A 23,667-nucleotide genomic window follows, 5' to 3' on the forward strand; every position below is an offset into this window, starting at 1 on the left:
GGCCTTGTACACACTCAAAGGCATTTGCTGCTAAAGCTGTACTGTCAGGTCCCAGTCCTTGACACAAACGGTGGCGGATTATTGGCAATATCCGCTGGCTACAGCGGCACTTTTCCACGTTTCTAGATGACCGGACTGTGCTGGCCAAGTGCCCTGGCGTGGGCCGGGCCTGGTACTGGTCCAGCCCCAGTCTGCGTTCGCTGCCAAACGTTTGCGAAGTATCAAATTCTACTCTGGCTTTGTTTACACACGGAAACTGTAGGAGTATAATTAGAGGGGTTCGTGTGCTCGGTTGGGCAGATGCCTGTTGTGTGTCACCGCTCCGCGCCCGAAACTCACCCGCTCACTGCAGCACCCACGTACCCTGGGTTAGTGTCCACCTCGCGCTGAGCGCCCGCTGGACCGAGATCAGCTGCACCCAGCGAGACTCCCCGGGGCCTGGAGGCGGGGAGCGGGCGAGATACAGGAGGGATGCGGGAAGGATCCGGGTGGGATGCGGGCGGCATGGGGACCGTGCCCCCGCCGCGACTGCGCGGGCTGAGGGTGCCCCGGCGCGGCCCCTGCTCGAACGCCCCCTAGCGACTTCCTGGTCCCGCCCGCCCGCCTGCCTAGCAACCGCCCCGCGCCCGGCCTCCTGATTCGCTGGCCCGCCCCTGCCGGCCATCGAATTCCTATTGGCTGTGAAGCGGGAAGCGGGCAGCGATTGGCTGCGGCGGCGGAGGGAAGGGGCGGGGCGGCAGGGTGGGTCTCGGGCGGAGCGGAACGGCCGCGGTGGCGTCGGAGGTCCGCAGGACTATTTGGGCGCGTGGTGCGGAGGGATACGGCGGCTGGGCGTTGGTTTGAGGGTCGGGCGGGGGCGGCGGAGGAGCGGGCCGCGCTGCCGACGTGACCACGGCGGGCGGGGACTCGGGTTCCGCCGCGCCGGGCCGGGCCGGTCAGGAGGGGGGGTGAGTCGGTGGCGTTCTCCGCCGTAAGAGGGAGAGCAAGCCGTGGGGTCCTGACGGGCACGCGTCCTCCGCCAATGAGGAGGCAGGGCCGGTGCGGACCCCGCGGCGATTGGCCGGCGGGTGGGGGGGGCGGGGCGGGTCCGGTGTCCCGCCTCCCGCGCAGACACCCCCGCCTCCTCCGCGCAGGGCTGGCCCGGCATCATGGCCTCGGAGCTGGAGAGCCTCAACCCTGGGCAGCGCATCATGACCTTCCGCCCCACCATGGAGGAGTTCCGCGACTTCAGCCGCTACATCGCCTACGTGGAGTCGCAGGGCGCCCACCGCGCCGGGCTGGCCAAGGTGCGACACTCCCTCTCCCCCCGGGCGGAGGCCGTGCAGCCGGCCCCGGGCCGCGCACCGGCCGCCTCCGCCCTTTGTTTACGCCGCGGCGCCGGTGGGGCGGGCGCGCCCTGGCCGGGGCTCGGCCCGAGTTCCCCGAGTTTGACGCTGTCCCCGGCCGCGGCCACCGCTCCCGGCCCGTGTGTCCCCGCAGATCGTGCCGCCTAAGGAGTGGAAGCCGCGGCAGTGCTACGATGACATCGACGAGCTCGTCATCCCCGCACCCATCCAGCAGGTGGTGACAGGGCAGTCCGGGCTCTTCACGCAGTACAATATCCAGAAGAAGGCCATGACGGTCCGCGAGTTCCGCAGGATCGCCAACAGTGACAAGTACGGCCGGTTCCGGGCACATAGAGTCATGGAATGGTTTGGGTTGAAAGGGACATTAAAGATCATCTGGTTCCCCATCCTGTCAGGGTCAAAAACAGGCTGCTCAGGACCCCATCCAAGCAGGCCTTGAACGCTTCTAGGTTTGGGGCATCCACGGGGGCCAGGTCCTCCATGCGGCCTGGGGTCAGCAGTGTGAGCGTCATGCCCTGGGCAGATGAGGTTGCTTGTACAGTGGGCTGTGTGCATGGGGACCTTTGTCACCTGTGCAGCAAGATTATGTGTAATGGCAGCAGAACTTTCTGTTTGTGCTGTGGGTTCCTGTCTGTCTGTCCCCAGTAGCTAGACTATTGAAATATTTATTGAGTAGTGGAGAAAGGAATGTTCATGACATAAAAAAGGAGACAAAGATCACTTGAAAAGGAGTTGGAGCAAAATAGCCTTTGCAGTAACTACTTAGAAATAACATTGGAATTGCCAGCTGCAGTCGGTCTATCAAAGCTTGTTTTATCTTTCAAAAGCAGTACAGACCAGATATTTTAGAGTTCTATTTAATAGAATAATTTGATGTAAGTTACTGTTTTATGTTATATATGTAATTGTGTGGAATCAATGTATATAGATACACATTAAATAGATGTTAAGTTTGATCCCCCAGTGCTACACATAGTCCAGTATATAGTTAGAAGGAATGGGCATCAAGAGCAGGTATTTTGCTGGTAAACAGAGCATGTTTGACCATGGTGAGTCTGTGAAGGTTTGCTAGTTTCATAGTGGTGGGAAAACTTTGGGTTTGTTTGTATGTTTTTTAAGTTGTTCTTTGTATCATTTCTGGTTTTGACTGCATTGTTGTTTCTAAGTAGCTTCAGCTAGAAGGTGAAATTGTTCTGAACCCGGAAAAGTGCACAAAGCAAAAATGAAAGTAAACTGAGAAACGGGAAAGTAATTTTCTTCCTGATACTTCCGTTCCCAAGTGTCACAGAAACAGAGCCATGACTGCTCTCACTTCTCTTCTGGCAGTTTAGGGGTCTGGCTGATAATACACATTAGGTATTTTTATTGTAGCTTTCCATTCTTTCAGTCGAGGAAAATGTTGGTTTAGACTTTTCAAATATCAAACTGCAAAGTCTTTAGTACCTTTCTTGGGTTTTTTCAGGTACTGTACACCCCGGTACACGGACTTTGAAGACCTTGAACGAAAATACTGGAAGAACCTTACGTTCAATGCCCCCATCTACGGAGCTGACGTTAACGGCACACTCTACGACAAGGTGAGGAAACTGTTCTGGTTTTCAGGTAACAGTTAGCCTGGTATATTGCATTCCATAAATACTAATGTGGTATTTGACTCTTACCTTTTGGAAAGAGTTAATGATAGTCTTAGCATAGTTCCAGCTTTTGGAGTAGGCGGCTGACAGAGGTAGCATTCTAAGGGACCTTTGCTAGCACTTCAGTGTAGTGTAGTTTAGTTTAGGAAAGCAGAAAACACTATTGCCCAAGCGTTGCTTTGTCCTGAAAGTTGTGTGAGAGTTGGAAGTGTTGATCAGTGGATGCATGCAGCTTTGGTCTCCACTGGTATATGTATTTTTGTGGAACAGCTCTGTAGCCATTAGGTGGCATGATGATAACTGTCAAAAGACAGTTTGCAATCTGCTTGTTTGTCTCCTAAATTACCATGATTTACTCTTTTAAAAGATGTTTGGAGTGAAAAGTGGTTTTGTTCAAGAGGGTTCAGACATCAGCTATTCTCTGCTAAGTCTGTAGCTTCATGATTATTTCTCCTTTGTAATCATTATGTTGACTGGTAACTCTCTTTCGTTCCTTAAAGGCCAGTAAGCAATCACTGTGCAAGCTACACCATGCAGAGTTGTTGGGTTTAGGGGAACTAGCTCACAGCTTGAGCTGCGTAATTCTGTGATGTGCTGTTTCACAAGTGTCTGTTAGCATTTGCAAACTGTCATCTCAGCTGTGTGGTTTTGTTCTTTGTAATCCTTGTTTGACATGAGGCTTGTGTTTTACAGCATGTAGATGCGTGGAATATTGGCAGATTGAACACAATCCTGGATATTGTGGAGAATGAAAGTGGCATAACCATTGAAGGAGTGAATACTCCTTACCTATATTTTGGCATGTGGAAAACTTCTTTTGCTTGGCACACCGAGGACATGGATCTCTACAGTATTAATTACTTGCATTTTGGGGAACCCAAGTCATGGTAAGATTTTCTAAGGAGTCTTCTAGATGTAGAAAAGCAATACCGTAAAATATTGGAGTCAAAGTCATGAAGCTAAGTGTTGACTAAAATAACTACCATTTCTCCAGTCTTGCACTGCAGTTCTATCTGATACCAAGAATACTAGAAATCTGTAAGGAGCTGCAAAGTAGTGCGTGTCCTCAGTAGAATTTGTTTGGTTACCTTCTAGAAGGGTCTGTTTGCTGTCCTGATTTAGAGAGTTCTTCTGAATTACAGTATAGTGTGGATCCTCTCTGCGGTGGTAGGGCCAAAACTTGGCAGACTTGCTTATCATTTCCTGAGGCTCTAAAATGACCATACAGAGGTATGGTCACACAATCACTGGGGGAACAGGCAGTTTTTAACAGACTTTGAGTTGTAGCTGTTTATCATATGGATGTCACTGAGTGGTTTGTCCAGTGTCTGAGCTTTCTTGATTCTTTTTAAGGGAGGCTCCTGAATTTCTCTTTATCATGGCTTCCATTTGGAGAGTGAATCATGGCCTTCTGTTCACAAATTAATTTCTCAAGCAACTTCAACAATTGTTTCCATGGCACTTTTGTTGGAAACTAGTATTTTTGGCTGCCTTTTAATACAACTTTGAAGAAAAAAATAATAGCTAGCACAATGTGACCCGTGAACAACCCCATGCAGTGGCAGTAGCAGGGAAACATGAAACAGAATAATTCAGTCTGTTGAACTATTTGGCCATTGCTTCTTCTACAGTAGTACTTGGAAGAAGTGAGCTTTGCTGGTGTCTTTGATTAATTTAGCAAGGAATCCATTCAGAATATAGCACTGTATTCCAGAGTGAAAGCAAACTGAGTAGGTTGATTTATTGTAGTCACACCAGCCAGGAGTTTTGTGCCACCCATAAAAAGGTGTGTACAGAGAGAGACATAGCCCTAAAGGGCACTCCATGAGTTGTGCAGGTGTTAAGGATGTGGCATCTGACTTAGTACCATCTTGGTCTGAGCAGCTGAAAGAGGTGATCCCATTTTCTGTCTTGCCCTGTGTTTCTCCTTGCACTGAGCATACTGAGATTGTGCAGCTGTGAACTGAGACAGTTCAGGAAGTGCTCTTCTTTTTCTTGTTGCAATTCATGTTTTGCTGCACAGATCTGCTAATCATGTACATCAGACTTTTTACTTCCTTGATTGCTTGAACAAAAGTTGTTGAAAGAAATGGTCAGGTTTTGGATGTTGATTTTTCTTGGGATAGAAAGGTAAAAGTCCTCCATGAAGATTTTTAGCTTTATATCAAACTTTGAAAAAGATAAATGTAGATATAGAGATTTTTTTTTTTTTAAGTAATTCACGCCTTGATGACTGATTATGATTTCCAGTCAAACTTTGAGATTTTGTTGTTGTCACTTTACTTATCAGATGTCTTCTTACGACTGCAGGTACTCTATCCCTCCAGAGCATGGGAAGCGGCTGGAGAGACTTGCAAAAGGTAATCAGGCAATTCATGTCCTGCCTTTTTCTAAAGATGGGATGGACAGCTGCAATGGGTTTCAGCTCTTTTAGAGAGCACAGGCTAGCATGCCTGTACTGATAATTTGCCTTTTAGAATATAGATGACATTACTTTAGAGTATTTGCTTATAGGATACACACAAGAGAAATGTCACATTACAAATAATGAACTTGTGGTCTGTCTAACCCTTAATGAGAAAATCATTAGCTATTGATTATTAAAACTTGAAGGTTATGGCCAAGGGAGGATCCCTCTATTTGAGGTCTTTCTTATGTTCTTTCAAACTGGCAGCTTTTAAAAGATAAATCTTGGGGAGCTGTCATTTTTCTTCAGCATGCAAGCTAGTACACTTCAAATAAGGTGGTCCATACTTGTAGGGAAAATGTGTCTAGACAGTAATTTTTCATAAAAACTGCTGAAAGATAAATGTAGTTTGAGCACAATGGTAACATCCTCTCCTTGTCTTTATTTTAAACAGGTTTTTTCCCGGGAAGTGCCCAAAGCTGTGAAGCATTTCTCCGTCACAAGATGACTCTCATCTCTCCATCAATTCTAAAGAAATACGGAATTCCATTTGATAAGGTGTAGAAAAGTAACCATGGTTATACCAGCTTAATCAAGAGGTTCCTGCAGCCTTGTCTTGTTACTGACAGCAGCCAGTAGCAGATGCTTAGAGAGGAAAATAGAAACAGGCAGGAGATAAGGCAGTCCTTCCTATTGTACTTCCATTTATCTGGCAGTTGGGGCCTGAAAAAGTTTGAGACAGAAAAATCTGTCAAGGGCTCCTGAAAACAAAAGCTTGGTTTTCTGTAATTTTTCTTTTAATTTTTTGACTTAAAACTAAACATTACCTCCTGTGTTAGATTCACTTCACTGTTGAGATGTGTATTCAGCGAAGTGAGATTATTTTTTTTGTTTCAAACTTGGCCTTGCTAATTTTGTTAGTTGCAATCTGCTTCCTCAATAGAAAATAAGGGTTGTTCCCTGTTAATTTTTTAATTACATTAATAACTTTATAGGCTTCCTTAATTGCTCAGGTAATGTCCTGCCGTTCCCACTCCCACACAGAGATATTAAAGATCTAGTCTTTGAGTTCTTATTCAGAAATACTATCCCATCTACCTGGACAGCTGAAGGGTTTTGTTGTTATAAACCTTTACAGTGGGGAAATGTTGAAGAGCAGCAGTAGAAGGCTGACTGAGAGTTGTACTTTAGTATGAACAGCAAAAGAAAACAGCAGTAAATTTCCAAGTTCTGTGTGAATAAAAATTTACTTGATCTTAGATGCTGTTCAGCCAAACCTGTAGCTGATACAGATAAGTATCTTTATGAACTTCTATAGCTGGTCACAGTGTATTTTGTATGTATAACCATTTCTATGCTCTTTTCACCAGCTGTGTTGTGTTTTAGTAAAAAAAACTCCTGAGCATGGCTTTTCAGTAAACAGATATTTAACACAGGTAGCAAAATAGTGAAGGTCAGTATCAAGTCTGTCCATTGCAGCAGGGAGCTCCAGTCACCATCTGTGAGTGGGTTTTTTGGGTGTGCTGCAGAGAAGAATACAGGAGCTCCTTTTAATCATATTCACCAAGTACATTCTTAAATTCTGAGTAACACTGGGATGTCTCAATTGTCTTCTAGGTGACACAGGAGGCTGGAGAGTTCATGATAACCTTTCCTTATAGCTATCATGCTGGCTTTAACCACGGCTTTAACTGTGCTGAATCTACCAACTTTGCTACTCTTCGGTGGATTGAGTACGGGAAGCAGTCGGTGCTGGTGAGTGGTCTGTTGCCATCATTAAGACCCTACTCTTTGTTCTAAGGGAGTGGTTTTGGGGCTTTTAAGATGTGATGTTTGCTTTCTCACAAAGTAGCAACATTCACCCCAAGTGCTTCTTCCTGCACTTGTGTCAACCGTGGATAGCTTGCAACGTGTTTTGTCATGTTTCATAACTTCTTTGTAACTTTGTGCAGCCAAAGTGAGGCTCAGGGGACTGGTGGTCTTTCCAGAGATGAAAGAGTATGCTTGGTGGGCAGAGCTCATCACTATTTTTCTTCAGTATTTTAACCATTATTTATAGACTGTTTAGCCTGGAATACGACTTTGGTAACTTAAATGACTTATCAAAATAAGTATCCTGGCTGAACCTCTAGACTGAATAGTGTTATATCCCTGTAGAGGTGCCTTACGAACAAGGGTTATGTTTTCAGAAGCTACATTGAAGTGAATGCTTTAAAGCACTAGTTACAACCATGCCTGAATGAGGGGAACCTCTACTGCTCTGGGTAGGCCCAGAGTTTATGTGGCTCTGATTCCTTCATTATAGTCTCTGGTTTTGCTGCCTGTTTCTGTATGAGCTCATTTTAAAACAGTCAGCAACTCTGTAAATAGACTGGTGAGCTTTATTTCCTAGTTTCCTAGTTGTTGATAACATCTGGTTTTCTGTTTCATGGTTTTTGCTGGCTTTTCTGCCATTTTTAGTAACCTAATATATACCCTTTTGATTTCCTGGGAAAGAGTGTTGAGAGTTCTGAGGCTCAATGACATGTGAGTGTGGGATTTTGTTCCTTAAACTCCTGAAAGCAAAGTGCTGGAGAAATGCAGGGCAGAATTGTTGAGTATTTGGCCTTACTTTAATATTTTCTGTGACTTCAGTGCTCGTGTCGGAAGGACATGGTGAAGATCTCCATGGATGTGTTTGTGAGGAAGTACCAGCCAGATCGCTACAAGCTTTGGAAAGCTGGGAAGGACATTACTGTCATTGACCATGCTCTTCCAACCCCAGAGGCAGCAGAGTTCCTTAAAGGGGATTTAATGCAAAAAGTCAAGAATGGGAAACAGTGTGCTGAGGAGATGGAAACCGAAGAGACGTGTGAAGAGGAGGTGGCTGGGGATGAGACAAAAAGGTACTGCTTTATATAGTCCTCTGCTTTTCTATTGGATTATTATAATTTGAACCCAGTTGCAATTAAATGTTTGCCATTCTGATAGAATAACAGCCAGAGTTAGCAATACTTGTTTTTCCTGGCAATGGGGTTTACTCTTAGTATTTTTTACTATTCAAGTCCACATTAATAGATAGTCTGTGGTAAGCAGGAAACACACCAGCTTGGAAGGTGGTTCTTCATCTTGGGACAGACCCCCAAAGCCTGGATTGGCAGTGTGTACCCTGCACTGACAAGCCAGAAAAAAAGGGGCTATATTGAGATCATGGGGCAGTACTTGCTAACAAATTCTGGTAGAATCAGTGCTGCAGACTGTGACATTGGTGTTCAGGTCCTGGTTGCTGAATGCCAAAAGGCTAATCATCTTACCTTTTGCAGTTAAATCTTTTTCAGTCAGTGCCAGCTACTGTTCCTAAAGCTGTCTTTGGTGGTTGATTTTTTTGTTGTTGATTTAGTTTGTTTGAGGTTTTGTTTGGAGGGATTTTGTTGTTTAAGGTAAAGAATGCCTGGCTAGAGCATAGCTGCCTAATACATGATTAACATGCTGAGAAGTCATCTCTAAGGATTACTGACTTTTCCTCTGTAAAAGCAAAGAAAACATTTCAGAATAATTTGAAAACTATTTGGCTTTCCAGATGCTGTCTCATAAAACACTAATCCAAACCAGACTGTATTTTATGCATTCACACAGAAATTCAACACATTTACATGTTTGCTAACCTGACATAGGGATTTGTCTTCTGCAGCATCCCCAAGCACCGCATAGGGACAAAAAGGCACAGGGTCTGCCTGGAAGTGCCTCAGGAGGTGAGTGAGAGTGAGGCCTTCCCTAAGGAGGAGCTGAGCTCCACACAGTATGAAGCGGACATGGCAGAGCCTTGTGAGAGGCCTACGAGTGAACTTGTGCAGCAAGGTGAGCAAAGGCTCAAACTTCGGGTAACCATGTGCCAGGCTTGTCTGGGGCACTCTTTCATATGATGCTTGTTGGTAGGATGCTTTTGTGTCCAAAAAAGCAGACACTAGTTTGTCAGAGCCATTGCTAGCACCTCAGAAATGTACTGTTATAAGAGAAATATTATAATTTTCTAGTTTTGGATTTTTACTCTTTTTATTTTGCCTGCCTGCATACAAAAAATATATATAGGATGCCTCAGTAGTCTAAGTTCCTTTATATTTCTGTTGAGCAATGTGACCTGTTTATAGGAATTGCTTAGTAAAACATATGCACGCTTCCTGGTACAGTGGGTCTGGTATGCTTTACAGGTGTGTTACTTGTAATTTTGTAATAAGTAGGCTGGAGAAAATTCATATGGCTTGTAATGGGTGAGTGATCCTTGCTGTTAGGGGAGGAGCAAGGGGGCATATGGAACAACACAAGAACAGGGAAAACATATGGGATGCCCCCTCTTGTATTTTGTTTTCCAGCCCTTTGCAGCTTGTATTTAATAATCTTCTGTTGGGATGTGGGTTTTGGTTTTTTTTTTTCTATTAAGTCTCCCATGAATGTTTGTAACCTCTTACCCACAGCAACATGTGGCCAGGAGCTGGGTTGTTTTAACTACATAGGTATCTGTATAAAGGATCATCTCTGTTTATTTTAAACTCACTGTCTGCTGGTTTTGTTTGATATACCCTGGTTCTTCTAATGGGAGAGGCAGTGAGCAGACGCTTTTATTCTCTCTCTCACTAAGCCATCTATGACTTTGTAGGTGTTTGAATTAATCATCTACTCTTTATATGGTGTACTATTGCTTTTTTGAGTGTAGTAGTTTGCTTTTCTGTTTGGCTTTGTGCAAATAGTTGCACAAGTGTTCTCTTTCTGCCCAAACTTCAGAAAAAGTCAGTATATCTCTTCTTCCAGATCGTGTGGACTCAGCCAGATTTGAAGAATTGAAAACAGTGAAGCTTGAGGAGGAACAAGAAGCAGCTGTACTGGATCTCTCTGTTTCACATGCTTCAAATTCCACTTCAGTGTTGCCAGCTTCAAAGCAGAGTGCTACATCCAGTGTTCAGTCCAGCTCACCTGCCTATTCTTCAGACTCTGAATCGTCTGATCCGTTGGCAAAACGAACTCTTCCTGGGCCAGCCAGGGTGTTCACAGTCCACAGCTATGCTAAGGGGGATGCTGGTGGATCTGACAATGAACAGACTTCAGGGAAGAAAGCCAGTGCCACCTCCAGTGTCAGTGAGCAAGAACTCACAGAGGTATGAATGGCAAAGGAACTGAAAGCTGGAGAGCTGTAATTCCATGGTCAGGGATTTGCCGTGACAAAACTTCCTATTTCTGCAGATGACAGTTTCATCCCACTGGTGTTTGCATAGCAGTTTGCACCTCTGGGTTTTGTTAAACACACAAGAATTCAGATGAAAGCCTTATACACTTAACCCCTTCTAGAAAGCAAGGAGATCACCTGTTTTGAGAACTTTTCTAAACTGTGTAAGTGCTGTATGTTTTTGACATGGTAGTATTACAAGCTGATTGAGGTCCTTTTGTAGTAAGAGCCACCTGTTTGCACCTAAAATGAATCTAATTTGCTCCAGCCTTTATTGATGCACAAGCACAATGCGCAAGCACATTGATGTGATGAGGGGTTTTTAGTATAAAATTGCATACCTGGGTACATCTGTCTCCTTTTAAAAGAGAAGAAAGGGTGCAACAAAAATATTGTTTGGGCGAATGTAAATCTGTGTATTTAAAAGCTGCCAGTGAATTTTTTATTAAACAACCTAAGAGAAGAGTTAGAATCTTACCTGGTGGTGTCTTTCCAATATTTTGTTTTCCTCTTTAAATTTGTGATTAGAGAATGGGAGGCCAGTAATGACTGTGTCCTTAGAAGTAAAGAATTATGCAAAAGGAACAGCAGATAGACCAATCTGTTGATAATTGAGCTGAAACTGAGACAGTCGTCATGGCTATTTATAAAGACATTCTGTTGCAGATACTGATGTCTCCATTGCATGCTCTATACAGGGAAAAGGTGAAATTTTCAATGGGTGTGGATGTTTTTTCCCCAGTGTGGTATATTTCAAAACAAATTTTCCATTAGGTGGCAACTGGGAATGCTAATTTCCATTTCAATATTTCTTAGAAGTCTTGTATCCAACTCTGTGTAAGAGATCAGAGGTAATGATTATTGTGTTCTCTTCTGGCTTCTTTTATGAAAAGAAGATATTTAAACGTACGTAGGATGCATTTAATCCAAGATTTACTTCTGCTTTCAAAAAAATAATAGATTCTAAAAAAAGGTTCTTATCTAGTGAGAGACTTTCTGGGCTGTTAAAATCATAACCTTTATTGCCCTGCTTGTCAGGTTAGTAGTAATTTTGTCAATGTGTCACTTGTTTTTGTATGAGGCTAAGGGAAGAGGAAATAGCTGTTGTTGCAATCTCCTTATTCCAGTCTCTCTGGTAAGACATCAAGGCAAGTAATGAAGAGAAAGGATGAAAGTGTCCTTCATTTAAAATAACCCTTCTAGTTTGAGATGTCTATGAGCTCTGTATTTTTTCTAGTTTATTTTATTATTTTTTTTACTTTTAAATTTGGAATATTTTAAGTGACACACCAAGTGAGGCTTCTCCAGAATTCATGAGACTTCTTATCACGGCTCTTTTAAGTTGAACCATCCAGCTTGTCTTTCTTTGTTTCTGTCTTTTACACGATTCTTTAAGTAAACAGACTTGCATGAAAGGCTACATGGGGACCTGTGAAAAATGTCCATTCCACTGACTCGACAGAGCTAGTACAGCTCTGTCCAGTTTTTCGTAGCAAAAGTGCTCTGAGCACTTTGAAAAAGGGTTTAGAGCTGAAGTTACTTTGTTGGAAGTAAAACTGTGGAAGCATGTGTGCATTTTGAAGAAGTTTCTCTCAGTTCAAAGTAAATTCCTTCCAAAATAATGTCAAAAGGGGACATGCTAACTGACAGCTGAATTGCTTCTCCTGGTCCAGGTGGGAAAGGAGTACGTAAGCTCAGTGAAGGAGAGTAAGAAATCCAAGGGTCGTCGCCAGCCGTTGAGCAAACTCCCGCGCCACCACCCGCTCCTGGTGAAAGACTGCATCAGTGATGATGGTAAGTAAAGCCTTATGCTCTCTGGGAAATCGGAGAGAATATCCTACACTGCTTCTGTGGGCAGTGTAGGATATTCTAGTAACTAACTGGTGATAAACAGGAGTCAGCAAGTGACGCCTCTGCCTCCTAGACAAGGTGCTTATCTCATTGCATCATTAAACTTTTCTCTCAAATGGTGTCATCTTTGTTTTCTGTACTTTACTTTGGAAAGAAAAATTAAACCAGTACCAGAGACTGTTGCGTAATTGCATCTGCCTTAGACCATTCCAGTCATTGATGTAAATATTCATGATTTAAAAAAAACCCCGAATGCCAGATTCTTTGGTTGATGGCTTTAGTTTTGATGTTGATGTCATTTGGAGCTGGTTTTGTTCTCACAATAAGCCTATCTTGTGTCTGCACTGTTGCTTGATTAGTATAAGCCTCTTAAAAAGGAGACTGAGTTACTGGCTTCCATCACCCTTCTGTCAGTTTGCTTTCTGGCAGTCTTTCTTTCATCTCCATTCATAGCTTCTTGCCTTATTTAGTTTCATTTACAAGAAGAGCATCTATAAAAGGACACAAAATCACTGAGTGAGTGCTCTCTTATCGCAGAGGCATCAGAGCAGCTAACTCCTGAAGAAGAGGCTGAGGAGACAGAAGCATGGGCCAAGCCACTGAGCCAGCTGTGGCAGAACCGGCCACCAAACTTTGAGGCTGAAAAAGAATACAATCGCACCATGGCCCAGCAGCCCCCATACTGTGCTGTTTGTATGCTCTTCCAGGCGTATCAGGTATGAAACCAAGACTGGTCATGCTACCAACAGAGATAAGAGTAGGTGCCTGTTGTGGTACATAGTTTTAAATATGAGGGTTTGCACGTTGCCAGTTAACAAAAGCTGTATCAACGTTGCAGTCTTCCCAGGGAATTGTTCCAGGAGAGCACAAGTGGGTGAACATCCTCACACCTGTGATAGACCCCTGTGGGTTCCCAGGGGCTCACTCAGCTGTTCAGCAGAAGCTTTTGTGTTTTGTGGCTTTTGCTCAAACCACAGAATGGAGCTGAAATGTTACTGGAGCTGACTATAAAATCCCATTTCTCTTTTCCAGACTGACTCCTTCACTGCTAAAATGTTTTTAAAAAAGCACTTTACGTCCTCTCATAGCACATAGTCTTTGAGGAGCTGGCAAGGAAGAAAACTTTTTACTTAAAAGGATTAAGGGTTGTGTTTGTAGATGGTATAGATTGAAAGCTGTCTTGTCTTGGAGTGTATCCATGACAGTAGCAGGGGATAGGGTGCAGAACTCCTGTAGTGTTGACTAAATGTGCGGGCAGGAGTCCCACACTGAATTTTTTGATATACCTAAGATAAATCATTTTAAGGTAGCTTGAACAGTTGTCTGCATGTTTGACCTGCAACTTTGAGTAAGTTTGACCCTTCCCGCACACTAACCATATTTGATTCATTTGTGATCACTGTATGGTTGTGCTGGCACTAGAAACATATTCACCACAGTTTTGGAAGTAAAGACCTCACTTTTTTGTTGAAGGTTTATATTCCATATAGTTCTGATTTTCATGAAAACCATAGGCCATAGTTTCTGTTCAATCTTGCTATTTCTGTCTGAGATTAAGCTCTTAGGAATGGAAATTCTGCTTACAAACTGTATGGTACATGAGGATGTCACTAGTGCTGAAGGGTATAAAGTTAATAATTTGAGGACAGTTGAAGTTCTCTTAACTTCTTTTTTGTAAGAAAACTCTTAGCTGCAGGTTTTCAAATGTCTGTCCACACCAGGCAGTGGAGCAGAAACTCTTCCAAGATGCGAGCTGTGGTTAGAGTCGTCGTTCAGAAAGTCTGTAGCAAGTCTGGAAACTCACTTCAGTTACCCATTCAAATAAAAAGTTGGCACAGAATGCCAGACAAATATGCACTTTTCCTTTGGGAAGAAGAATGTCTGCTGCTTGGGGGGGAAAAAAGTCATATTTTCTTCAACTTTGTTATAGATTTTCTTCAGTCATTTTGTCTTTTGCCTGACATTCAGTGTAAATCAGTAAGCCTTACAGAATTAGACTAAACAAGATTTGTTGAAAACATGTCCATTTCCTCCAACTGTGAGTATTACCTAGACTTTCTTTCCCTAGCTTTTCATGCACTGTAGGAGGGACAGTGCAAATTCATTCTGCTACTGCAGTTTCTGCTAACAGTAATTTTAAAAGATGAGGGAGGCTACTTCTATGGTTGCCTATGAGGTACAAAAGATGGTTTAAACGTTTTTTCAAAGAGAAAGATTAATTTCTGTTTAGCTGTTCAGAAAAGTAGCTTGAATAGAAATAATATCTCTGTAAACTTTGTATGTCTTAGCTGTTTGATTTGGCATTGGTTTAGAAGAATAAATTACGAAAGATTAGCCTGAAAGTCTCCTGAGCTTTATATGGGAAACTGCATTTTTAGTCTGTTTATTTTCCAGGAACAAATTAATTTTAAAGCCCATTAGACTTGTTCAGAACTACACTGGGAAAAAACAATGGGGATTGTAGTAGGTATCTATTCATGTGTTGGTAATCTTTCCATATCGAGGGTAAGGTAAGTGTACACTGATGGATAGCAGTGTTATGATCCTCTGTATTACAGGGGGAAGATGGAGAAGAGGTGTTGGCTGTAGAGAGCATGAGGTGGGCTTGGTGATTCCCTCTCTTCTGTCAGAAGAGATGCAGTTTGATGTGTATCTTGTTGCTCATTAGAGGGATGCAATTCAGACTTTCCATTTAGTATTTGAGTAGAAAATAACTTCATTCTGAAGCCACAGCAGCTGAGGATTTTATACTTATAACTTTAAATAGTTATAAACATAACTATATTTTCACCTAACCTACCAACTCATCTTTCAGCACCTTCATTCTTTCTTTAAACTGGATATATGTATGAAACAATGTGTGAGTAAAGATGATGTGAGACCATTTTACTTGTAAAATTTAAATTCCCTATCCATCCCTCACAGGCAGAATGTGAAGGCAGCAGTCAAAACTCTGGAGTAACTCCAGCTGCTGCTGATGGGAAGATCCGAACTAAACCCCTGATTCCTGAAATGTGCTTTACTGCCACTGGCTGCAGCACTGACCTCAATCTTTCAACTCCCTACCTGGAGGAAGATGGAACCAGCGTACTCATCACCTGCAAGAACTGCCATGTCTGTGTTCATGCAAGTGAGTGCATCCAGATGTTACCCTAAGCTCTGGTGTTCTCTGTACTGAGTCTGTACATCATAGCAGGCCTCTGCCAGTTGATTTAACATACAAATAGACCAAGATCAGCCCTTACCAGAGGAGGATATACTTGGGTGCTGTCCGGTGGGGTAGGCAGTTAGCTGCATGGGTGGTTTCAAATGCACACAGCATCATCCTTGGGCTCATTGATTTTAATTCCTGCTTTATTTCTGGGCCCAAGGGAAATGGGTTTGAGTGTAAATAAGCTGTTAAGTGAGATGTGTCTGTTCTAGGTTGTTATGGTGTATCCCCTGACAAAGCCACTGAAGACTGGATGTGCTCCCGGTGTGCAGAAAATGCCTTAGAAGAGGTAAAGTTTTTCACAGATGGAGTCTGGTACATCCGGGAACCTGGCTACAAAGTTAATTCACATAGTGTTGTGTGTGTTGGGTTTTTTAATTATCCTGTGGAAAGCACACAATTTAGAGAATGTTTAGGAGCCAGTCTCTTGTATTTTGGTACTTTTAAACCATAATGATACTGTTTTAACTGATGCAAAGCTGCTGAGCTCATTTGAGTCAGAGGGAAGATGTTCTGTATGAATGTGGGAATAGCTCCATTGTGTGTCTGAATTTATGGTAGCTACTATTTCTAAGCCAGAAGTAACTTGTGTTAATAACTAGGCAGGTATGCCCATGTGAGGAAAGCAAGAGGAATGGGATTCCCTCAAATAGCTGTATAGACTCTAGGTCAGTAGAATGGGTCAGCCTTTTGATTATTATTTCCTCATAATTATTTGATTATTATTTCCTCATCTGTTTGTTCCAGATCCTTTTACATATCCCCAAAGGAAGGATATAGGCTATAGCAGGTGTAAAATGATCCCGTAATAAACGAGTTGACCCTTCAGTGGTAGGTCTGCTTGCTTTCAACAGACTTGGGGTCTGTGTTGCCCTAAGGGCGGCAGCTTTTGAGAGCTGAGGGTCTGATCTGTACAAAGTAGTTAGCTCTCTTCTGACAGCAAAATCGTTTTCTTCCTCTGGATGTGCATTTTGAGGTGGAGGTTCTGCAGTAATTGTGGTGCACTGAACTTCACTCTTCCAGCTAATGCTTTCTTTACTGCAGGACTGCTGTTTGTGTTCATTACGAGGAGGAGCGCTGCAGAGAGCCAATGATGACAAGTGAGTGTTCCAGATTTTTTGGATTTTAAGGAGAGGCTCAGTTCCTAAGTATCTGAGGGTAAGCTGGTAAACTGCATTTGGTGTAACAGAGTGACCAACAACACCCTTCACACTTCGCGTGTTCATTGCCTTCTCATGGAGGAGTTCATATCTCTGTAGGTAATGCCTGGTTCTCATTCTGTGGGTAGCAGCTGTTAACTGCTTTGTGTTTGGTAGTGCAGAGCTGTAATGTGCAGAGGTATAACCTACCACATAAAAATAAGGTTCCAAATGAACTAGCATCTCTCAGTACCTTCTCTACAGAGGACTTTGATTTTTCCATCTCATCGTGGTTACAGTGATGACAAAGGGCAACCACAGTTTTAAGCAGCACAACATTGAAATTCAGGGTACCTCTACAGCATAATGTGCATGCAATTGCCTGTTCTGTGTCCTTTGGGTGTGGTGCGTCATCTAAAGTTATTTGATGCAAAGTAGCAGTGAGGCAGACTTGTAGCACCATGAAATGACTGAAACTTGGCCAGGCAGCCTTTTATCATGCAGGAGTCGCTAAATTGCTCTCCTGTTAAGCCCCTTAGTAGTAGATTTTACGTACTAAGAAGTCTTGGGTTTGCCCTACATGTGACCTGTTAGTAGCAGTAGGAAGAAAGATTACACTGATCGTTCTCAGAGGTTATTTATTGTGGTTTTTATGGCAAACTTGAGTAGAACTGTATTTACTTAAACTCTGAAGCATCCTCTGTTGGCCTAATGCATAGTGATTTCCTTTTCCTCTCTTCTGTCCTGACAGGTGGGTTCATGTGATGTGTGCTGTGGCTGTACTGGAGGCAAAATTTGTGAACATCGCAGAGCGGAGTCCTATAGACGTTGGCAAAATCCCCCTGCAACGTTTCAGACTGGTGAGGATCACCTGTGCTGCATCGGTGGTGTCTCTAGTTCATTCAGAGTCTGAGGGGCTTTGCTTATCCCTTCAAACCCAACTCATCTCCTCTCCAGACTGAACTGTATAATCTGCTCAAGTCTGTGTATGAGAGATGGCAGTTGTCCCTATTGCCATTTTTTTTAATCTTTCCTTGTTCTAGTGTGTGTTTATTCACATGAAGAGCCAGCAAAAGGGGTACGGTTTTCAGTATGTGGCAAATTACTTTTATACAGTGGTGTAATGGTGATAATTTGTTGTGCTTGTTGTTTTTCTAGTTTCTAGTATTTAACTTGCTTTGTTGACTGCTCTCAAGCACTGAGATGCCTCAGGATATGTGAGGCATTCCTATAATGGTGAAGATCTTCAGCAGGAAAGCAACTGTACTTAGCTGTTTTAACAGCTCAGTGTTGAGGGGAAAATGACTCTGCTTTGCATATGCATTGCAGATAACATTCTTTTCCTACAACTGCCCAGCAGGCTTACTTGAGTCACTGGTAGTCGTGATAGAATTTTAACTGTTACTTTGTGGTCACTTCCTATTAATCTAGTCTTGTTGCTTGTATTTATGTAACTTTTTAGTCAAGTGCTGAAAGGCCCTATTGAGGTGGAACATTGCAGGCTAATTAAGACCTGTTGCTGGCACCCTTGGGTTGCATGATTTGTGCATGTTGAGCTGGTAGATATTTAATTGATGTTTTTCCTCTATTGCTTTACTTATATACATTATTGTCTTGTCGTAGACTAAAACGGCCTGGTTCTGTTTAGTCAGAAAGCAGCAGTGTTTTCCAAGAGGCTAAATGGCACAGCTGTTACATGATAAGCTATGCCAGACCAGCTAGCCCTTGGTGAGGGGTAAAAGCTAGTGCCAACCAATAACCTCTAGTTTTCTGTCCACAGAAATGCATCTTCTGCAAGAAAAGGAGAAAGAGAATTGCAGGTTGCTGTGTACAGTGCTCACATGGTCGGTGCCCCACATCCTTTCATGTCAGCTGTGCCCAAGCCGCAGGAGTCATGATGCAGCCTGATGACTGGCCATTTGTTGTCTTCATTACCTGCTTCAGGCATAAGACTCCATCTCAGGCAGAGGTGAGTATATGTGTTATTCCCAGTATTTGAACTGCAGTGTCTTGGAGGCACTGAAAAGTTCTTAGATGGTGTGATTCTTTTGAAACTTCATTGAAGACTTGGCTGTCTCACAGTATTTCATGTAATCTAATGGTGTTGGTCTTGGATTCTAATACCAGCCTTGCTGCTACTCTGATCTTAGTCAGGTCCTCTATTGTACTTTAGTTTGTGGACCAGAAGGATTGAAAGCATCACATCCCTCCTGTGGCTGTTGTAATAAGGAACAGTGGTGGGGTTATGCTGTGATACTTAATATGCAGGAGTTAGTGCCAGTACTCCAGCAGTCTGCATGAATGGTCTCAGAATTTCACATTTAAGTGATTGATTAGTTTCTAAAGTTCCCATGCAGCCTTTTTAACCAAAACCACAACAATCTATTAGAGAATGTTTTCTATAAAGGCCTTCCATTGCTCTGAAGAATGAGAATCCAATTTACTAAGTAAATTAAGGACAGTAGCACGTAACAGATTAGACTTTAGGCATTTAAAATTCTGGAGGTAGAACTTCTCTAAAATGCTGCAGGTGATGCCTTAAGTAGAGTAACTCACCTGAACTAAAATGTTTTACTTTGTTGTCTGCCAGCACTGGAGCCATGGTCTTCAACACATTCTTTATTTTGAGTCATTATATAAAAAGTGATTTTTCTCTTCTCAGCGAGCTAAGGCTGCACTCCAGGATCTGTCCCCTGGACAGATAGTCATCAGCAAGCACAAGAATGGTCGCTTCTATCAATGTGAAGTGGTCAGCCTTGCAAAGGAGACTTTCTACGAGGTCAACTTTGATGATGGCTCCTTCAGCGATAACCTGTACCCAGAGGACATTGTGGTATGTTGTGCAGCGGGGTTCTGGTACAGGTCCCATGATAGGAGTCAGTTCCTGCTGCTGTAGAGCAGACACATCAGGGATCTGGTAATTGTTCCCTGGGTCCTGTAGCAGCTCAGATGTGCTGCAGGATGGCCTTAGAGATGCTACCTGAGAACGACTTAACTGAGGCCACACAGGGACAGGTATAACAGGGAGTGCAGCTAATCTCTGGCTGCTTAGCAATGGTAGGTCTGAAGGAAAACTTGCTGATACTTGCATGCCATTCCCACATCAAGTACTTTGAAGTTGGTACCACTGTGGGGATTTAAATGCAGATGACATAAATGGATGTCTCTCAGCCTAGTTCTCAATCCCTAAAATGGAGAATTGTTGGGGTGGTGTGCAGTGTGCCTCCTTGGTGGTTTGCTGAATCTTCACATAAAGAAGCTGCTTACCTTTCTTGTCTCTCCCATCTTCCCTCTTCATTCTAGAGTCGAGATTGTCTTCAGTTAGGTCCCCCTGCTGAAGGGGAAGTCGTGCAGGTGAGATGGACAGACGGACAAGTTTATGGAGCCAAGTTTGTTGCATCACACGCTATCCAGATGTACCAGGTACAAAAGTGCTGTCTGAAAATGCATCACTCAGAACAAGCCAGTCATGTTAACAGGGTTGCTATAGGGGAGTCATGCTTAAATACTCCAGAGTAAGTTACTCTCACTGTGTTAGCAGTGACAGATGCTGGCAACAGTTGCTGGTAGTAATTGCTTGCAGCTCTATGTACATCTAGCTACCTACTTGAGTGTCCACTTCTGAAAACTGCTGGTCTGCAATTCTTCATCAGACTGTGTTCCTGTAGTTTAAAGTACTTAAAATAAGTTTATTTTGCTTTTTTCTAGTGAGAGTGCACCATACCTTTCACACTTCCAAAGGGATGAATATTCAGACTGTATTAAAGTGAACAGCCAGATTGTCTTGTCGGGTGTTAAAAGAATATTCCAAAAAAAGTTTTGAATTAAGTCTGTTGCAGTGTGCATAGCTGCATATGTATCTTACAAATTTCAAGTGGTAGAAGATTATTTCACAAGAGAACTCTGTGGGGAGAAGGCAAGTTCTGGGTAGCTGTGGGAGGGTTCTAACTTGTGAGACTTCTGACAGAACTTCTGGTTCTCTTCTAGGTGGAATTTGAAGATGGTTCACAGCTGATGGTGAAAAGGGATGATGTATACACTCTTGAAGAGGAGCTTCCTAAGAGAGTGAAGTCAAGGCTGGTAGGTAAATGGGGTGCAAATGCTACTAAAGAAGTTCATTGAACTTTATCTATGCTTGAACAGCACTCTGAGCACGTGGCAGCAGCAAAATAACAATCTGTTGCTCTCCTTAATCATTGCAAATCTCAGTAGTTGATCAGGCTACAAAAGCAAAGTTCTGTCTCGCTCTGGAGAGAATTTCCCCTTCTACAGGGGTGTGAGTTTGTATCATAGAGTCACAGATTGGGAGAGCATGTTAATGCCCTTTCATACCTGTATCCTTAAGTTCCATTGTTTACTTCCATTGCAAAGAATGGCCCAGTTCCTTCACTTACCCTTTGTTCTGAGAAGCTCTTAATAGGCTTGCATCAAAACAGCTGGCTGTTTCTTGAGACTGAAAATAATTCAGGTGGGACAGGACCTCTGCAGGTTTCCAGACACCTGTTCCAAATAGGGGTAGTTTTCAGAAAAGGTTGGTCATGGGTGTCTCCAATTAAGTTTTGATTATCAATAAGGATGGAGATCCCACACCCCCTGTTTTTTTGCTTTATACTTTTCCACTACAAAAGTTGTGGTTATAGACAGCACACTGGGGTGTCTTGCTGTACAGCACAAACATGCACACCCTGATGCAGATCTGTTGGCAGGCACACAGGTTGTTAGAGGCTTAAGAATGTATTATAGCTGAATTCTGTGACCAGGAGTTTAAACATGCCTGCTCCATAAAGCAGAGATTGTGCTAGACTGTTTCAAAATTGGAACAGCTGACTCTGTCTATTACTTTGAGAAAGTGATTGTGAATTTTAATTAGGTGCTCAATTACATTTGAAACTTGAGATTCTTTAGATCTCTGATTACAGTTCATTTAAATGTATCCCCAGACTTGTAAATCCAGTTTCTTAAATATTTTTCTTTTTGTGTTTGGTCAGTTTTTGAAGAAGTCTGAATGTTCCCAAGTGTCTTGGCTTGGTTTTTTCTTACATGCAATAGGAGGATATGAAGACAAGGGATTTAATCTGTGCTCTAGTGACTAATTCTGTCTTTTTCTCTTAGTCAATAGCTTCAGATATGCGCTTCACAGAGATCTTTGAAGAGAAGGAGGTCAGTCAAGAGAGGAAGAGACAAAGAGTGATCAATTCACGCTACCGTGAAGATTATATTGAACCTGCCTTGTACCGGGCCATCATGGAGTAAACGCTGCCTGTGGCAGAGGAAGAAGATGCCCACCTCCCCCAAGGATTTAAACGTTCCAGTACAACAGGCCATATTTGGATGCTTTGAATCCAGGGTTTCTTTTGGGGTTTTGTTCTTTTATATTTTAAGGAAGCTAAAAAGCTGATGCTCTGCAGTAGCTGTAAGGCAGCTGTTGGATAGTGAAAGAGATCCCATTTGCTGAAGCTGATGCCTGCAGACTGCTGGTCTGAAGTTGGGTCCTTACCAGATAAGCCAGCTTGGGGATGTTGCTTTCATCTTGTTGAGCAGTCTTGCTTTTTCTTTAGAGACAATTTGGACAGGTGGCAAACTCTTTGGGGAGTTGTTGCCAGGAATCCTGGCAGCGTGCAAGATAGTATGGTCTATTGTTTTAATTGAATAATGTTCCTGAATTTAGGAGTCTCCCTGGTGACCACACCTGGGCTTGGGCAGGCAGTATTACTGGTGCTGGAAATGGAACCTCTTTTATATTTATATCCCTTTTTTTTGTTGCAAGCAGCTTCAGTCTCTTGTTTCTCAGCACCTCCTTTCTGAGGTTGAGCTGTAGCCTGTTCACATCTGAACAGACAGGAGGTGCTTGTGTGAACAGGTGAAATGTGAAATTGAAACCTGTAGGACAAATTATTTAACCTTCCATTTAATATTTTTGTTCTGATAGTGCTTTTGACATAATCATGAGTTTAACTGTTAATAGAATGTGCCTCAGAACCAATGAAATCTTTCTGGAGCCTTGTGAAGTGCAGCCTTCTAACAAGAATAGGTGTTCAGCTCCCAATAGACATTCAGCTCCCAAAGAGTTTCTTTTGAGTTTCTCTAAGGCAATATGACTAAAGGGACAGTCCTAACTCTCCCTTCTTGAAATCCAGGCATCACAATGTTGGGGATGACAGGGCAACGGTATCTGAAGCAGTGCAGTCCCTCCTCTGGGGCAGCATTGTCTATCGTGTGTCCGCAGGCTTTTGCTTACAGCAGCTAATACTGGGTCTGAGGCAGAGGAAGTATGCACTGAGCCGTGTGTATTACTGAAAGGCTGTGCAGTGCTCTTCTGAAGCAGGAGTGCTGCCATGTTGCTGTCTGGCAAAGGTTACCATAGCATTTTTATAGAGTATTAGGACACATCTCAGTTGTGGTGGAGAGAACTTGCTACCCCAGCCATAGGAAGCCGAGTTGGGCTGGGTAGTAGGTGTACCTGGAAGATGTGCCAACTTGCTCCTAATAATTTAAGCATTAACACACCACAGTAGGAGCAGTGTAAATACATGTTCCTTTCCCATTCTGTAGGAAAGGGATTTTGGGCTGTGGAGCAGATTGGCCACCTTCTTTTTGCATGGAATGATGGGGTGAATTTTCCTACTGGAGAGAATCATGACTGCGTGTTCTCCAGAAACTGTTTAAGAGGAGAATTTTCTAACGAAACAGACCTAATGCATCCCTGCTTCTATAGGGACATGGCAATGTGTCTGCAAAGTCTGGATTTGTAACTTTTTTCCTTTTATTACATAGGAGCGCTATAAACCAAACCCTTCTGAAACCCCGGTGCATCGATTTGTGATTAGCAATAAAATGTAGTATTGAGTAGTGATACAACTCTTGATCAGAAAAGAAATAAAC

The 23,667-nt window shown here is 43.1% G+C and overlaps 1 protein-coding gene across 4 annotated transcripts; it reads left to right on the plus strand.

Moving 5' to 3' along the window:
* Positions 1-742: 742 nt before the first annotated feature.
* KDM4A (lysine demethylase 4A) lies at positions 743-23,587 on the plus strand. Of its 4 annotated transcripts, none has more exons than XM_069023168.1 (22): positions 743-783; positions 1,134-1,286; positions 1,480-1,655; positions 2,809-2,923; positions 3,674-3,867; positions 5,291-5,340; positions 5,842-5,945; positions 7,005-7,142; positions 8,022-8,272; positions 9,058-9,224; positions 10,173-10,516; positions 12,258-12,378; positions 12,973-13,151; positions 15,361-15,565; positions 15,859-15,935; positions 16,691-16,746; positions 17,537-17,645; positions 18,566-18,754; positions 19,448-19,618; positions 20,089-20,208; positions 20,773-20,865; positions 21,898-23,587. In XM_069023168.1, the coding sequence occupies exons 2-22, from the start codon at positions 1,149-1,151 to the stop codon at positions 22,036-22,038; spliced, it is 3,138 nt and encodes a 1,045-aa protein (XP_068879269.1). In that variant the 5' UTR covers positions 743-783; positions 1,134-1,148; the 3' UTR covers positions 22,039-23,587. The 4 variants fall into 4 exon arrangements, 3 of the variants coding, with proteins under 3 accessions (XP_068879269.1, XP_068879271.1, XP_068879270.1); XM_069023170.1 differs by lacking the exon at positions 743-783 and adding an exon at positions 786-808; XM_069023169.1 differs by lacking the exon at positions 743-783 and adding an exon at positions 859-947.
* Positions 23,588-23,667: the final 80 nt, after the last annotated feature.

The sequence above is a fragment of the Aphelocoma coerulescens genome, chromosome 8 (genome assembly GCF_041296385.1).
Source record: "Aphelocoma coerulescens isolate FSJ_1873_10779 chromosome 8, UR_Acoe_1.0, whole genome shotgun sequence".
NCBI lineage: Eukaryota > Metazoa > Chordata > Aves > Passeriformes > Corvidae > Aphelocoma > Aphelocoma coerulescens.

Coding starts and splice junctions, on each gene's coding strand:
- KDM4A (XM_069023168.1), top strand. CDS start 1,149: ATGGCCTCGGAGCTGGAGAGCCTCAACCCTGGGCAGCGCATCATGACC. Junction 3,868..5,290: donor TTTGGGGAACCCAAGTCATG/GTAAGATTTTCT, acceptor TTACGACTGCAG/GTACTCTATCCCTCCAGAGC. Junction 9,225..10,172: donor GAGTGAACTTGTGCAGCAAG/GTGAGCAAAGGC, acceptor CTCTTCTTCCAG/ATCGTGTGGACTCAGCCAGA.